The sequence below is a fragment of the Trachemys scripta genome, chromosome 10 (genome assembly GCF_013100865.1).
Source record: "Trachemys scripta elegans isolate TJP31775 chromosome 10, CAS_Tse_1.0, whole genome shotgun sequence".
NCBI classification, from domain to species: domain Eukaryota; kingdom Metazoa; phylum Chordata; order Testudines; family Emydidae; genus Trachemys; species Trachemys scripta.
The window spans coordinates 27,135,371-27,153,798 of record NC_048307.1 but is presented as its reverse complement, the minus strand read 5'-3'; the positions used below and the strand labels follow the sequence as shown (position 1 = coordinate 27,153,798).

Genomic DNA, 18,428 nt, shown 5'->3' with positions numbered 1-18,428 from the left:
ACGAAAGCTTATGCTCCCAATACTTCTGTTAGTCTTAAAGGTGCCACAGGACCCTCTGTTGCTTTTTACAGATTCAGACTAACACGGCTACCCCTCTGATACTTAATAGAAGTTATGTACTTAACTTTGTAAACAGGTACACCTCTACCTCGATATAACGCTGTCCTCAGGAGCCAAAAAATCTTACCACGTTATAGGTGAAACTGCGTTATACTGAACTTGCTTTGATCCACTGGAGTGCGCAGCCCTTCCCCCCCCCGGAGTACTGCTTTACCGCATTGTATCCGAATTCGTGTTATATCGGGTCGCATTATATTGAGGTAGCGGTGTATCTAGCAGCTACAGCAATAATGCACTATATCTAGATAACTAAATAGACTGAATGAATAATAAATACGGTTTTCATTTGCCTCTCTTGCTGCAGGTATATGTGAATTTCATCCCCTTGTGATGATAGGGGTAGCTGCGTCCCACATAGGGAATTCAACTTTTGGGTGCAGTTATAACCCACACACCTCCTGGGTGTGGTGCTCTGTCTCATCTAGTGGCACTGAGACCACTTGGAGAGCAAGGTTAATGAGTCTGCTCTACAGCCTTAGCTAGGGGCCAAATGGCTTTTAGCTCATGCATTTAGCTCCGGAGGTTCCCAGGTTTGATCCCGCCCGCCGACTGGGGTCTGTCAGTTTTATACAGTCACTTTGGGTAATTTGATAAGAATCTGCAGATAGATAACATCAGTATCTACTGCTGTATTCCAAATTTTGTTTTTCCTACAGCAAGTATGGAGAAGTACAAGGGAATACTTAGCTATTCATGTGAGGTAAAAATGTTTTTTTTTTAATGGCCTTGTATGTAGAATCTATTAGAGATATTCATAATTGAAAACTGTTAGTTTTCAAAGGGGAGGTCAAGGGGGCAAGATAACAGTTACAAAATGTGTGCTGATATTTAAGGACATAACAAATGAGATAAGTTAGATAGAAAGCAAGACAGTTTTAATTTAGTTTGTGGGCCAAACATAAAATGATGCTTTCTCCTTTTTGACTACCTGCATACATCTTCAAGGTAATCTTAAAGGTGAAAACATTCATTACTGTCTGTGGGTTGTTTTCTACAGTGATAACACAGCATCATTATTTGTATTAAAAAAAATCTTCCAATAGGTGAAAGGAATTTCTGGCCTGAACTACACTGGGAAAATTTCCTCAAACTCTGACCAGTTTTAAAAAAAGGTTCAGCTGAATTGATCATAAAACCATTTGCAAATGTAGTGTTGAAAGTGCTGTTGAAACTGGTTCAATAAAAATGGTTTACACTTCCTGGAACGTGGTCTACCCCAGAACTCCAACTGGATATAAAATTGTTTTAGCTGAACTGTTATAAAACCAGTTACAGTTTGGTGGGAAGTTTCCCTAATGTTGACCAGGCTTCTGTGGGTTAAATTCATAATAAGTTTGAACTTTTAGTAAAAAGCCATTTTTTGAGTTATTTAAGCGATTTAAAAACAATCCCTTGAAAAATGCTTTGCTTGTTCAAAACACTATTTAGAAAAATATTCATATCTCAAAAATAGCAAGAATTGATTTTTCCAACTATAAAATAATGAAACAAACCCCTTAGTACTGTGCAGAAGCTCAAGAAATTTTAGCCCAAAGAGTAGGATTTTTCTTAGAAAAGAACTATAGCAACCTGAACAGAGGGTCTTATAATGGAAATGCTTTCTTAATCATAGGTTGCATGTGAAAATATTCAGGAGGACAGGTATGAACTTGGCATGGTTTTTGGCATCTCATCATACCACATGATCCTCTTGGAGTCCAAGAAATAGTGCAGAATTAGCATGGGATGTGGCTAGGCAAAATATGTGCATCAGACACATCTGTTGGAATAGACTAGCTAAACTATTACTGATCAGACCACACTACTTCCTGCCCTACCATGACACTGGCAGCCTGGTTAGCTAAGTTTTCTTGTGGCTGCTGATCTGTCTTATGGACCTTCTGGTGAACCCTCTGATGGGAATCTCAGAGCATATAAAATATCCCCTAAACATTCTTAGCCTAATTGAGTCCCATTCCTGGGTCTATTTGCCTGCCCATGGACTTAAGTGGTTGGACTGAGTGGAGGTTGTCCAGCTATACTGAAAAAAGAACAGGAGACACTGTATATGGATTTAATCAGGCCGCAACTTTATTATTAGATGTCTGGAAATACCTGGCAGATAAGTGTACAGTGCAGGCAACTCCATGTTCATTCAAATAACTACCCGGGGTTTCCACCAGCTCCCCTTCATTTTCCATCCATGTCCCCCAGCCAACCCATGGCTTGGATGTTACCATCCACACCCCCTTGTAGGAGAGTTAATGTTGGGCTCTCAGGAAGGGGGGTTGGTTCCCTGCCAAACCAATCATAGGACTTCCACACCCCCTCTTTCTCTGTTTTATTCCTTTAACAAGCACCTCCTTTTAAGGTCATTTACCAGGCTATGTATCTCGTCACTGGATGCCTTTCCTATGGAGTACCTGCACTGGATATCTGCCACAAGGAGGTGCCAGCAATTAGCTTGGCTACCTCTCCCACCCAGTCGAGTTCCTAGACATCTCCCAGTGGCCTTTTTTATAGTGGCCAAAAACGTGTCAGCCTCCAAGTCTGACAGGTGAACCCCATCCCCGCAAAAGTACTTGGTTGCACCTTGCACTATGCCAGGATCGTTGCGGACACCAGCACCTGGGTTGCCAATGACCATGTACTGCAGCACCCGCCCTTCTGAGATGGGCCATATTGGTGACTAGCATTACATATCCTGAAATTGGAAGAATTCATTAAAACTTCCTTCATAGCTCAGCCATGTGCTCAGAGTCAAAGATTTCTGTGCCGCTGACAACATCCTACACCCAGGCTCTGTAGCACCAGCAGCATCCGCTCAGGTTCGTCGCTAGCTCATGGTACAAGCCCCTGAAATCTGTCAAACTGAAAATGAGACAAGGCATCTGCTATGCCATTATCCACCCCAGGCAAGTGCTTTGAAGAAAAACAGATGTTAAAGCTTAAACTTTGTAGCACAAATGCCCTCACTACCTTCATGACCCTGTGTGATATGGAAGTTTGGCAATTCATAACATGTACCACCACCAGGTTGTTGCACCAGAAGCACCACTAAGCCAACTCAGGTTCCTAAATAAGCACTGCAACTAAAATGGGAAAAAAATTCCAGGAAAGTCATGTCATGTACTACCCCATTTTGTGTCCAGATAGTGGGCCATTTCATCACCTGCCTTGGTAAAACTGCTCAAAGCCTCTTGAAACATCCAAATGGATTTTCAGACCCGCTTCTAATAACCATTCCTCCCTCCATCACAACACCCCATTAAATTGACTAAAAAACTGTTCCCACACCTTAAGTCTTCCTTCATCTCTCTAATAACTGGTATATAATGGTATGTCCTGGCTATTCTTGCTGTTGCCACTGCAAGCCGGGCACAGAATGCCCCAGGGCAACAAACCTGCAGGCAAAATTCAGGTGTCCCATAGTGTACTGCAGGTCTCGTAATGTGAGTTTCTTGGCTCCTACAGTTCTCCTGAGCAATCCCAATAGCTCCCGAAGCTTATCCTGAGGGAGCCGCGATATGCATGCCCTTGTGACCAGCTCGATCCTTAGGTAGGTCAATGTAGTGGAAGGGCCCTCTGCCCATGGACCTCAGTGGTTGGACTCAACAGAGGGTATCTCCTAATGATGTAGTGTGCTCCCCTAGTCCAATAGTCATTTGCTTTCTATGTGCAAATGTGGTAGTTGCCCAGATGAAAGACACATAGAAAATGCAGATTTCTGGTTGCTCTATATGAAAAACTGGCATCAAATTCACTGAAAGTGGAGGAAAGTGCAGCATTAAAATAAACCTTTGTGTGAATGTATTATTTTTGTTTTATGTCCAATACTTGCACAGTACACCTCTACCTCGATATAATGTGACCTCATATAACACGAATTTGGATATAACGCGGTAAAGCAGCGCTCTGGGTGGGGGCGAAGCTGCGCAGTCCGGTAGATCAAAGCAAGTTCGATATAACGCAGTTTCACCTATAACGCGGTAAGATTTTTTGGCTCCCGAGGACAGCGTTATATCCAGGTAGAGGTGGATTTTTCAAAGAACAGTTTTACACAGAAAAGATCTGTTGAGAGCTATTTTTAGAATCTGCTTTCTTATAAAAAGAAATAGAAAATCAAGGTGCCTTTATTAGGTTCTACTAGGATTTAGTGTTCTAGAGGAAATGTGGTATTTATTCCATTGGGATTTTGTAAATTGCCTCCAGTACACTGAAGTTTTTCCCAAGGCATTTACTGTAAAATAATTAAATCTTCTCTTATATATGTTTTCTGCAATTTAAGTACTTTTAATGCCAAAATGAGACACTTCAAGAATCTTGAGCCCTCATTTGAGTTAATCCTAATAAAACTGTAATATCTGTCAAAAGAAATCTAGTAATAATAACTTGGATACTTAGCTTAAATTTATATGTTAGTTGAAATGCTAAACTTTAAAAATAAAATTAGATAAGTGCAATTTAGTTACATAAATGAAGTAGGCACCTTCTTTTTTTGAGAGAAATGTAGCAATGTAACTAAATCCATATAGTTGTACAAAGTGAAAACAAGAGAGTCTTCATCTATATCAGTGCAGCTAACAGCGATAAAAAATTCTTTAATCATGGACAACTTAGAAGAGGTAAGGTGTTGACTGGAAAACCTTTGATATTCTCTGAAAAAAACAGAATCAAGGTAATTTAGACATAATTGATGGGAGAGCTATTAGATTATATAGAATGGGATCCAAATATCAAAATTTTGTAAGCAAGAAAATGAAAGGGATGCTTTCATGTTTATAAATATTTTAATTTAAAAAAGTAAATCTTCTATCTTGTATTTCTAATACTAGCTAAGGTTATTAAGGCTGAAATAATTTTAATATCTAATACGATTTCCTGCGTGTATGTTGTTCATTTATTTTTTTGCATTTTGCTCACCTTGGACAATATTAAAAGACTAATCCGATTCATTTTTCTTTATCGTTTCTAGTCAATTTTGTTTTCAGGTTCCTGCAGTAGCACAATATTGCAATAGCCAGACTGCAAACACCAGTTTGACACATTCATATTCAAGAGAGCACTTAAGTACATGTATAAATCCCATTGACTTAAGTGCTACTCTAAATAGGGATACCTTGCTTAATTGTGGCCCTCTGTGGGAATATTTATTTGTTTAAAAACAGTTTACACTTGTTTTTTTTTTTAATTTTTATTTTAAATTAATTTTATATTTTATATTTTAGTTGGTCTTTGTTTTTATAAGCTTGTTTTTACAAAATCTAAGTTTTGGGCTAAATTTAACCTTATCACATCCCTTTAAGACTTGTAATTGGTGAATCACAAAATGCAAGGATGTTCAATTCAGACAAATATACAAAAGTTGTGTTACTTAACTGAGTCCCATGAGCTGGGAAACTTACAATGATAATAGGTTCTCTCATGAGATTTCCAGTACTTCCTGGTTTTTGCTAAGTTGATTATATCACAGGGATTGTTTTTTTCTCACGGTATTCCAAGTATTTCTGCTTCCTATCCTAGCTGGAACCAATAATTAGAGGTGGTTAATAGTTAAAAAAAAATAAGTTTTAAAAAAGAATTTGGTCTGGTCATGACTTTAGGTTTGGAATACTTCTTAATTGTTCCGGGGGGTATCCAAATTCTACATAGGAAACCTATCTAGCATTTTCTTTTGGTGGGAAAAGAATATTATTTAGATTTAGCCTTTGAAAAGTCTGTCTACACAGGACACCATCTGACACACACAACCCTGTCAGAGTTCCTCCTCGATCTGGACATTCCCCAGGCAGTTGTGATTAGAGACTACTTCATGGGGCCCCATGTGCTTTAAGCCTCCTGAGTCTGAACAGAGTCCAGGCACTGCCCCTGGCTTGGGGTCTTTCCACACCCCGAGGGTGCACCTATTCTCCTGTCTAGTATCCCTCCGTGGGAGCTGGGACCCTGCGGTCAAACAGCATAGCTTCTGGGACTAGTACATCCTCCCCCCACCTCCATGACGTAAGAACTCTCTTCTAGAACTCCAGCCATGTGTGTGCTCTGGATTTACAGTTTAACACTTGAGGGGCGCATAATAGTGAAAGCAAACAGACATTCAGGCTTTGCACAGGATTCTTAACACATTTTACTCTTTACTTAGCAGCACAAGAGACACTGCACTAGACAAAATAATAAACCCACCTGTATCCATTTTCCTTGTCTCGGTTTCCTCTGCAGAGTTCCTTGTGCTTAGGCAGAGTCCTCTGGTGTGCCCAGGAGCCATCTCTTCAGAATCATGGAGCCTTTCTAGATCAGCTAGCTTTCTCTGAATTTTGCTGCTTCCTCAGTTAAACCAGCCCGTCCTGCCATGAAAGCATGCCCGTGTCTTCCTCTTCTGCCCAAACTTCTAGTCTTGCTCTGCCAATATCTAGTTTCTTTGTTCTGCTGGTGGTGATTTTCCACTCTGTTTCACCAGCTCTCTGCAGAGAAATTTGGTCAAACTGTTTCCTTACTCAGGTGAATTCCATAGTATACCCAGTCAGAGCACAATCATTAAGGTTAATGACTCTTTATTGACCCTGGTCTGGAAGACCCTGTCAGCCAGTGGATTCCAGTTCATATAAAGACATTCCATGATAAAATTACTCCATCAAAACAATTTCATGACATCAATCAGAATTGCTAAGTTCAAAGACAGGTTCCCCAACTTGTCACTCACACTCTTGTCCAAAATCTGTCCTGTTGAGCTCAGTGGGGTTGCATGGGTTATAAATCAATGCAGAAATTGGCCCAATGTATTTTAGTTTTTAAAGTGAATTCAGTTATTATGAAGGCACAGAATTCACAATACTAAAAACCTGAAGTATCTACAATAACTACAAAATTGATGTAGCACAGGCCATATGTCCTCATACTACCCCTATACTGGGCCTTATTCTCGACATGGCTTGAAAGAGAGGTGAAAGGATAGTTTTCTTCATGTCTAGTCAATATTCAGTCCCTCATAAGATTGCCCAGGCAGATCTAGAGGTAGGAATGTAGAACTAGGCAGAGCATTGACTCAATTTCACCCAAATCAAAGAATAAAATAAAAACCTAGCTGAATCTTTGCCCAAAACAAAATCTTTGGTTAACTTTTTTCATTAACCTTTTAGAATTTCTGCCCTTTATTTACCTCTGTACTTCTTGGATTCGGCTGATATACTTGATATACCACTGCAAGAGGTTATTCTCATATATTTCTGACCCAAGCAATACCAAAAGTGCAGGAAACTTAATAAGTAGTAGTTATATTTTGTTCTCAGTCATACCAGTGTCAATCCGAGTAAATCTTTGGCGTCAATGGAACTACTTTGAATTTACACTGGTGTGACCGAGATCAAATCTGTTCCATAATCAGTACTTATGAGATTTTCAGCTTGATTTATCTGCTGTGTTTGTTCAAGCAGCCTCTCTTTTCAGGAAAAGTGGTGTGGGTGGTTGCATTGCCTAAGTTAAAAGCGGGGCAAATTAGGCAGCCTCTGCTTTAGAAATACAGGGGAAAGAGACTGAGAGAGAGCAGCTGCAATAAAGCACAGCAGCATAACTGCTTGAGGGGCCATCATGCACGGAATGCACACAGCCTGCACCAACCTCCCCATATAAAAATGGATATTTATATTTTGGGGGAGGGGAAATCTGTGTTTTGATTTTCTAATATAAGATTGTAAGTGTTCATTGGGGCTCTTTCTGTTTTGAAGTCAAAGGGCAAAAAGTGCCCCTGCTTCACTGTACTTCCACAGTGTTATGGCTTTATTTTCGTTTTGGGATAAAAATACAGGTTTAGTTTGAGTGTTCCAAAACCAGATTCCACACTCTCTCTCTCTCTCTCTCGTAGGCAGGGTGCTGCTGTGCCAGGCAAACCAGGAGGGATCTCCCGTGTACAGTGCCCCCAGTTCACTAGTATACACATCCACAAGTAAGCCAGTGTTACGGCTCTATTTTTGTTTTGTGGCAAAAGCTGATAAATGTGAATTAAGCCCCCAGTAGTTGTTGTTAAGGTAAATGTGATATTTATAAACATGTTTAAGTAATTCTACAGGTAATTCAGCAACTGATTCGTTATTTACATCATCATTATTGTAAATAGAAAATATTATACTATTCTACTATACTGGTCAAAACCTCTGTAGTGACACTAATATTTGGAGTCCATTACTGTTGGACACACTAATTTTTGACAAAGTCAAATATTTTCTTTTTTGAATCTGAAATAAGCAAGAAATCAAGAATCTCATACCCTGCCACCACTTGTTTGTGTCAGGATGGGCCTTAGAAATGGAGTCTTCCTTTAAATTGTCTGGGGTGGGGTGAAAAGTATGTAAGCCACCGACAATAAAAGAGGGGCTGTGTGCAAATGGATACTGAATATACAAACAACTGGCCCAATAAAAATAGTTATGTATTGTGCACATGCATCTGTAATGGAAATGTCTCCAAATCCTCTAAAATCCTATAGCAGAAGTGGAAACAATTCTGACAATACTGTGTCTCGTGATGATGAAGATGATGATATCAGTTCTGAATATGATCTGGGTGAAAAAAGGACCTAATGAGAGCAGTAGTAGTAATATTGATTGTTTACATTGGTGCTACTACCAAAATGTTCAAGGAAAATAAAACAACACCCACCATTTAGTGAAATGATCCTTAAAATATCAAATGTATGATTACAAAGTCAACAGGAACTCCTGCTTGTTCTGGTGGACCAGATTCCTCTTTATCTGACTTGTCACAACATGGTGAGCAGTAGCATCTTCTATATATTCCTCACCAGTGAGGTCTCCCTATAGAAGATGCTTACCCTTAGCTGTTTGGGGTCATTTTTGTCAGATGGTGTTCATTGCAAAACTGCAAGTGGAGGAGTGACTATTCTGGACACCAGTGCTGCAAGGAGGCATCTTTACTATAATAAATCAAATTAAATATTTAGCATTGCTTCTTTAAATTATATACTTATTTTCAATGCTGAATGGCAGAATATCAGAGTTTTCTCTAGGAAAAAGGTGTGTGTGTGTGTGGGGGGGTTATGTTGCTGCATCATCACAATTGTGCTGCTGTTTTGTCACTGGCAGCGAACAACACTATCACTATTGCTGCTGCTGCTGCTACTACTACTACTACTACCCTGTTTCCCCGAAAATAAGACATCCTCCGAAAATAAGGCCTACTTACAGTTTTGCCTCTCGTTGTAATATAAGGCATCCCCCCGATAATAAGACCTCCCCGATAATAAGGCATCCACCGATAATAAGGCATTTTTCATTTCTGAAAAATAAGACATCCCCTGAAAATAAGACCTAGCGCATCTTTGGGAGCAAAAATTAATATAAGACACTGTCTTATTTTCGGGGAAACAGGGTACTACTACTACTACTACTACTACAGAAATGTGTACAATAACCCCTAAGCAAGTCCTTACCAATGAATGATAAGGTAATTTAATATATATGAAGTATTGCAAAATAGGGACAAATAGTCCAGAGATCATCTGACCACACTACATTTATACTGGAAAATATCTAAAGCTATTTTCCGAAGCAGATTTTTTTCCAACGGTGTTATGCCTTGTGTTATGTTAGAGATGAGAAAGACCTACGATGTCAACTATTCTGTTTCCCTGCTATTAGAAGATTATTCCCTTCAGTACATTGCTAGTGTTTTATCCCATTTTGTTTTAAATGTCCTGAGTAATTGGGCCACATTCATCAGAGAACTATTCAGTACCTAATTCATCTCACTGTTAGAAGTTTTCCTGTGATTCACTCCTAATATTCTCTTGCTTAATTTTAGCCCCAAGACTCCAATTTATGCCCATATTCCACCCTAAATAAATCCTCTCTGTGCTTGGTATTTACATCTTTCAAATATTTGCAGTGTTACTAAATCCTAAGTTAGTCATTGCATGGCCAAACTAAGCTCCATTTTTAGCTCTCAAGATAAATATCTTCAAAGTAACTCATTCAGGAGTGGTGTGTCTTGGAAAGATGGTATACTAACAAACTCCTCCTTGTTTTCAATTAGTTTAGATAAGCAAGATACCAGATACCTTTCCCACTTGCCTCCCAATGGCCAGTCTTCAACATAAACCTCCAGAACAGAGATTGCAACTAATCATTTCAGTACAAATCACTATTATTTTGCTGAATATCCATGCCTGCATGTCACCATATTTGCTTCCCTGTTAGTAGTATTGACAGAACATAGTTTACCTTACAGGATTATAATTACAGTGCTGTTAAAATTAAATTATTTTAATTACTGTTGTTGCAGTACTTGAAACTTGTTGCATATTTCTAGTAAGCTTTTCTAATAAGGGGAAATAACACACCTTCATTTGTATTGAGTCCTATATTTAAAAAATTAAATACGTAAGGTGTAAATTTAATCTCCAGTACATGACATTAATGTGTGTTTATTTTGGTCAGCAACTCCTATCCTTCTAATCTGGTCCAATTCTATAAAATACTTTCCTGAAAAGAGAATAGACACATCAGTGTTAACCTTAAAGAGGCTAACAATTATATTACTGTCATTCCATGTAGATAGCAGCATTACAATCCTCATCTTTCAATAATCTTTAAGACTTGTGATTTGATCACCCTGTGCTGCTATTTGTTACCATTCTTATAAATGAGTAATATTTCAGGATAAATTACAATGATTTTATCCCCCTTAAAATAGTGGAAGTTGCAAATTTGTTATCACATTGAACACTGAAGGAGGACAGTCATCTGAGATTTTCAAAGATGCCAGGGAGAATTGGACATGGTTAATTTTAGTGGAAGTTGGGAATCCATATCCTTTGGGCACTTTGGAAAATCTCAGCTTCCATCTCTAAAAATGCTGTTGTCTTTAAATTTTCCTTTTTAAATTTAAACTTACTTATTGACCTTTGCATTTAGCTATCACAAAAGAATGAAAAGAAAAATGGTGGTAAAATGCCTTTCTCTGAATTTGGTTAAATTTATTCTCCATTTGGTAATTTGTGAGCTAGCTTGTAGCAAGAGGCAGTACATCTTAGGCTGTCTCTTGAGCAGTCCCACGAGGAAGAGTGAGACTTTTGAGTCACATTCTCCCTCCTAGTGTGCCCGATGCTCTAGGAAGCGTGTGTACCCTTCCAATGATGTAACTACACTGATGGGTGTAAAGGGGGAAAGAATCAAGGTTCTGCCTCCCCCAACCATTCTTACCCACTTGTGCAACGTACTGCAAATCAGTCTGCAGAACCTGCTTCTCCTGCGCACAGGAAGTGATGTATAGCAACTGCCTTATATCTCCTTTACTCCTATAGGTTTGACTATAGGATGGGCCTAAAGCTAGATCTTTTTAGGGCATATAATCATTAAGTGAATCATTTGTAATGGTAATAACATAGCATCCATATCCTAATTTGATTACGTATGCAAACAAAAAGGAATCTGGCCCTATCTCCTCTGCTGGGGATTCCCCCAGCATAGGAGAATCCCTATCAGGAGTACAGTTGTCATAGCTGGCTTCTACACTCCCCTCCAATACCAACCCAGCGCAGTATGTGAGTAAGGGGCAGGAGGAGAAGTAGCCTGAGTGCAGCCGTGGAGGATCCCTTGCCATAATTAGAGCAGTCAAAAGATTGCTGCAACCTAGATTGAGACCAAGCAGAGAATCAGGGAACCATATTGAACTTCTTTGTGGTGTACAGCCTCGCGGCAGCACTGACAGAAACTTGGTGCAGCAGAAAATTTGGTCCTTTGTGACTAATACATTTGAGTCCCTCTTCCTCTCACTCCTCCTCAGTTCAGAAAATTAGTGTTTCCAGAGGAGACTTTCATCTCCTTAAAAAGCTTCTACATAATGGAAAATGAGATGCAGAACCCTTTAATCGCCAAATACTGGAGCTGCTCAACAAGCGGAACTGCCTCAAGTTTGGGCCCTAGGAGAGTATTTGATCTTTTGATAACACTGTAGAAAAAAGTGCCTAAGGTAGCCTATAATTGACAGCTGTGTTATTTGTTCCTCATAGACTCTACTATTAGAACTGGGCAAAGACTATAAAAAAAAAATACAAATATTCATTTGAATTATAAATGAATTCACTTTGTATTCATGCCTCTCTTCCCTACTGTTTCTAATGTGGAAGCTGCCCAATTAGCCTTAAACAGGTTTATATTATGTTTAAAATATGAAAAAAAATATATTGGATATTTTTTGCCCTTGTGTAACCCCCAAGTTAGTGGAGGATGATTCTAAAAAAGCTCAAAATTGCCCTAATTCAGGATAAGATCTAGCCAAGTACGCTTATATACGCATATGCACAGACACACACACACTAAAAGTGAAGGCTCCAATTTTATCCTATATACTTGATATTTTAAACATAAAAGTAATAAATTTAAAAAAAAAATGAAAATAAAATAAATTGCCATCATATTTACTTTGTTAAAATGCATGTAGTTTCATTGAGTTAAAGCATAATCATCATGATCTACAACATCAGCATTAAGAACTCACCAGCGGTGGCCAAACAAAAGGGACAATGACAATCCCTTTCCATAGTACAAATTCCAGAAGCTCCTTTAACTGCATGCAGATATGACTGGTATATCATCCTGTGCAACTACCTATCTATCACAGGGAATGAAGTTCCGAAGCACCATTGTTTCTGGAGCAAGTCCAGCATCCCCTTCATTGGAGTTGGTGAACTTTCCACCATATCTATGACCTTTCCACAAGTGAATGAAAGAAATCTCTGGTATTATTGATGACTTTCACAGATATTTTTTGTGTTCTTTGCAGACAGATCATAGAAATGAAGTAGACAGTACACCAGATACGGAAGTGTTAAAATGTTCAAGACAAGGAATTGCATATTGCAAGTGTTCAGTCTTTAGTACAGGTTTCACTGTGTAGTGAATGGAATAGAATAAGTTGCACATTGAAGCCAAAACACAGGGAAGAGGGTGGGAAAACAGTCAGTCTACAGAAAGGAGCAGCAGCTACCAACAGAAAACATTTGTACTCTAGGGAGCAGCCAACTGACATAACCCCTGCATCTACTAAAATGGGCCTGTTAGCTGGGTTGCTGTAGCAAAGATCCCATCCGATAACAGGGGGTGGGATTTTTGAAAGAGCTTAGAGTTGGCCAAACTCTACTCCCATGGAAAACACTCGGAGATAAGCCATTGACTTAAGTGGAAGCAAAGTTGGACCAAAGCTGAGCGCTTTTGAAAATCCAACCCAAAAGCTATAAACCATTAAGCTTTGCATTAGTTTCATGTGCATACATAGGAATACCTGGCCAAATTGTGCCCTTTGATGTGCACATGCAGTTCTTGTATTCTCAGCAGGAGCTCTGTACATGCACAAGAGAAGAGTTAGGACTGAAGAGATTGTATATACCACATACCTGGATCTGTAATCACTGAATACCAGACATCCTCCATATTTATCATATGCAGGGCTGACGAGAGGGCGGGGGCGGGGGGGGGGAAAGCCAGTACAAATTACTGGGGCCCGGCTTCCCCCACCCCTCGACGGCACTGTTTAGCTGGTCCGCCCTTGCTGGGGGGCCCGAAAAAATGTTTTCACTGGGGCCCGAACCTGCTCTCGGCAGCCCTGATCATATAAATGGTAAATGCTATAAGCTCTTACCTAGAGTGTGTATCTAGGAATACCAGGAGCACCCTTCCACTTGTTTTGCACTCCCATAAGATAGTTTTGCCATTGACTTCAACGAGAGCGGACCTGGGGACACTATTTCTGTTATATAACATATACTGAATATTGGAATTTTTTCATCATCCATAAGCAAGCTTAAGGGCTCCAAAACGCACATGCCAATTTTCATTTTTGATTAAAAAAATCTTTAACGAAGTGACAGACTTAAAAGAAGCAAAATGTTATCAGAATGCAAAAATAATCTATTCATTTATTCTATTTTATCATACTCAAGGGCATTTGAAGTTGGCAGCATATTTTTTAATTGATATATTGATTGCAGTTTTGTGTGGAGTAGTGTAGTGGAATTCAGCAAAAATGATTTAGGTGGTACAAATGCTTATAAATCAGACCCACATTGTTCTTGTTCTTTACGTAATTGTCTGATAAAACTTCCATCAGTTTCTGTAATTAAACTAATGGTCTAAATGAATTTCCAGATCACTAGTTATTCATTCCAATATAGAAAATGTCATTACATTGAGTTCAATTAATAGAAAGAAAGTTTACAGCCCATTGTGTCACTAAAATGGGATTCTTCTATTTTAGCTGTTTTAATTATGAACATTCTTTTTTTCCTCACTTTATTTGCCCCATTTGTGGACTACTTCATTGTTCATTCTTTGTTCAGAATAAAATAAACAGTGTTTAACATTTAATATTAAAACATTTAGTGCCCAATACTCTTAAAGTCCCTGTCCTTAATATAAATATAGGTGGTGTTTTTCAAATTTGTACCTTGTTAGCTTTTTTAAAAAAAAGCAAAATTCAATCAATGCCAAACTACAATCCCATGATATGCCCCAAAACATCTTATTTGTCTTGATCCTTCTTTCACAGAAATACATATGACAGATAAGCAGTCACCAGAGGATACTTTTGTTTTGTGTCAGACAGATATTAAAACAATAAACTATGTTGCCCTGGGATTTTAGCTTACAAGAAACCAGAAAACAACAAGGCAAAGATGAGATGTTTTTGAAAGGTGGGAAGGCAGTTGTTTCAAGAAATTCCCCGGAAACCTTTGGTCCTATGATATTGTTGATAGGAGATATTTTTAATGCTTAAGTTTTCTTAAGTGGATCGTGAAAATGCCTTCCACTACTTTAAAATCTGTCTTGGTGCACTAGAGACTATCTTTTATTCTAAGTTATTCATCAGATTTCAGTAGAGGGAGAAAATCCTAAATTAAAGTCTAAAAAATAAATCAGGTTATAAAAAGCTTCAGTACTGATGATTTTGTTTTGTTTGTGCATTACTCTATTAAAGTGATGTACCATGTTTTATAGATACATTTTGATTACATTATGTATTTCTATCTATCTTATTTGTTTCTTGACAGAGGCTTTATTGTGAATAGTAAGTGGAGGATCATTAAAACTGGAAACTGCAGGATCCCTGTTGATGCACATAGAACAAATGTGGGGATTTCCTATTAGTACTAAGGGGAGCTACATGCATAAATCCCATGTGCATGAATGGGAGATTAGGCCACTTTAACTGTAAAGTAAAACTGAACATTAAATGAAACCCAGCTATATCCCAAATCGCCAGTCAGTGTTGTTCACTCGGCACAGAAATAAAATTTAACTAACTTTAAAAGAATATTGATTTTGTGAAATCCTCTTGATATTTCCTGCATCTCTGTTACCATGGGTTGCAGTAGGACCACTGGTATTTATAATGTCTACTTCTGGCATATCTTCCACGACTCAGGAAATACCAAGAAGATTTCACAGGGTTGGGAAAGTCTGAAGAAATTTTAAAAAAGGTAATTTTAAATGTATTTCATGTATGTATGTATGGAATATATGGAGGCATGCCATGCAGAAATTTGGCCTTAATTCAGTTTTCATGGTTTTTTTGCCATTCACATGTAATTACATAATAGTGTACATTGTGATGATGGTTGCATTCCTCTGAGACTTCAAGATTGTTTGGCTTTTGTGCTTTTGAAGCAGATGATCTGTGTATTTGTACTGTTTGTTTTTAAGACATAATTGGCCAAATTCAGCCCAAATTGACTTCATTGGAATGACACCATGACTGAATTTGTCCCACTCTATCTGACATGGTTTACAGTTGGGAAGAGACTATTCAGTAAGTAGTTGTGGACTGGTGTGTAGATCAAAAAGGATTTAAAGTGGAGCATTACATAATTATGGATCTACATTTACTGCCTAAAAGCTAAATTAAAACTGCTTCCTGTTCTGATAAAGTAATAGATTATAGCAAATCACTTAATCTAATTTAATAGATATAGTAGTACAGCATTGTATTTTCAATTTTATGTTTTTGTTTGCCTTGTATTGCTCATTCAAACAACAAAAAGACCCTTTGCACATAACTTCTGCAGACCTGCCAAGTTAAACACTATAAGATTGAGATTCATTCTCCCTTGCTAAATTAAATGTTACAAAAATCCTGCCCATAGGGAATTGTCAATACATTTTAGTAGGCAGATCACAAACATCACTTCCACAGTGCCAAAACCTCATTACTGCACATTTAGGAACTAAGGAATCTTTGATGTGTCTCTTGAATTAATTCATTGCATTTATTTATGGCTTGAAAAAATCATCTGGTGGTAACCAGGAATAATGTGAAAAGAACTTAATTCTTTGCATGGGTCATACACTAAAATGCTTCATACTGAGTAAATATGAAAATAAAAATAAAAATGTTTGAACATTGAAAATGTTTGAATAATTCCCTTGTATGATCTGATTCTGTAAATCAAACACTTTCATCAGTTTCAAGTTTCCCAAATGTTTGGATATTTTCCTACATTTTACATTACATTCCCCTGCCACACTTTAACATTTGCAGACAGAGATGTTGGAATTAATCTCTTTTTCAGAATAAGGGTGTCTTTGATATAAAAGTGGTTTTGAATATGGTTTGGCCAATGTTTCAGACCCTGGGGCAGATCCTGAGCTAAGTTACACTATGGTGAATCCGAAGTAACACCACGGATTTCCAAATATATTATTTATAAAACCAACATAAAACTTATTAAATGGAATGAAAATTGCACCCACCTCCCCCAAGAGGGACAGTTGTACTCCAGGACATGGTTCCAGCCCTTGGGGAGGGCAAATGGTGTTTGCATTAATACTTGTTGGCACTATACAAACAGTGTGCTTGGCACTTTACAAAGAAGTATGCAGACAAGGTCTCTGCCCCAAAGATCTTATGGTTTAGATAGGCAACAGAAGTAGACACCAGAGCCATTGAGATGAGGCAGGATGGGAAATGATGAAACCAACTGGTTTGACCAGGTGAAGTTCAGCACACCTTCTTAGTGGTTCCACCATTTTTGTTTGGATTTTTTTCTATCTTAAAGGAGTAAAGATTTTCAGTCGTCAAGTGATAACAGTCGCCTGAGGAGAGGACTAAGGAGGAAAGACATTGTGGAAGAAGTCAGTTTTGAGGAGGGCAGGGCCGGCGCTTCCATTTAGGCGACCTAGGTGGTCGCCTAGGGCGCCAGGATTTGGGGGGGTGGCATTTTGCCGCCCTTGGCGGCAATTCGGCGGCAGGGGGTCCTTCCGCACTCCAGGTCTGCAGCGGCAATTCTGTGGCGGGTCCTTCACTCGCTCTGGGACCCGCCGCCGAAGTGCCCCGAAGACCGGGAACACAGAAGGACCCGCCTCCCGCCGCAGATTTGCCGACGATGACTGGGAGCGCAGAAGGACCCCTGCCTAGGGGCCGCTCCTGGAGGAGGGACTTGGAGGAGGAGAGGGGTGAAGGAATGGCAGACTGAGGTGGGGGGACGAGTATCTTTCTTATGGGTTTGATTTCTGTTCCTTTTCTTCTTATGGTGAAAAGTTTTATTGCATATAAATGTAACATATGTTTATTAAAAGAATCAACAGGTGAAAGGAATAAATAATTACAATAAAAATCATGGTTAGAATATTAAATACAGTTAAATTTCTTTGCACATTTAAAGCCAAGTCATGTAACCGTATCTTCTTGAAACTCGATTGTCAGCTCTCATGGGTTATTCGCATTCCTAGTTAGAGATATAATTCTTCACTTACAGGACCTGATTCTCTTTTCACACTAGCTTTACATAGTGGTAACTGTGATAGAGCTGCTACAGATTTACACTGGAGCAAATGAGGCCCATGCTACATACAATTTGGATCCCTGCCTATGATGATAAAATCTTCTGCTTTGTATTGCCTCTTCGTTTACCATAACAGGGGAGTTTACACCATTGTGCTGTGTGTTGAGTCTCCGGAGGCTGTAAATGCATGTTTACATTTTTGTTTGAGAAATCAATCAGTTCAGCTCATACCATTGTGAAGAACATTTTGCAGAGTGCTTTACTTTGATGTCTACAATCATAATTCTTTGTAATGGCAAAAGGATCCTTAGATTCTCTTGTTTCAGAGTGGTAGCCGTTAGTCTGTATCAGCAAAAAGAACAAGGAGTAATTGTGGCACCTTAGAGACTAACAAATTTATTAGGGCATAAGCTTTCGTGGGTTAAAGCCCACTTCATCAGATGCATGCAGTGGAAAATACAGTAGGAAGATATATACATATCAAAGAGAACATGAAAAAATGGGTGTTGCCATACCAACTCTAACCAGACTAATCAATTAAGGT

The 18,428-nt window shown here is 38.8% G+C and overlaps 1 protein-coding gene across 22 annotated transcripts in view; it reads left to right on the top strand.

The window, feature by feature from the left end:
- The window catches only part of RBFOX1 (RNA binding fox-1 homolog 1), a 1,522,779-nt gene that overhangs the window by 1,417,351 nt on the left and 87,000 nt on the right, over positions 1 to 18,428 (top strand). For 19 of the 22 annotated variants that reach the window (XM_034784116.1, XM_034784117.1, XM_034784125.1 and 16 more), the window contains one exon: positions 7,955 to 8,035. The exons of the other annotated variants lie outside the window; for them this stretch is intronic. In XM_034784116.1, the coding sequence (XP_034640007.1) occupies positions 7,955 to 8,035 (81 nt within the window). The remainder of the gene's footprint in view (positions 1 to 7,954; positions 8,036 to 18,428) is intronic. 22 annotated transcript variants of the gene reach the window in all.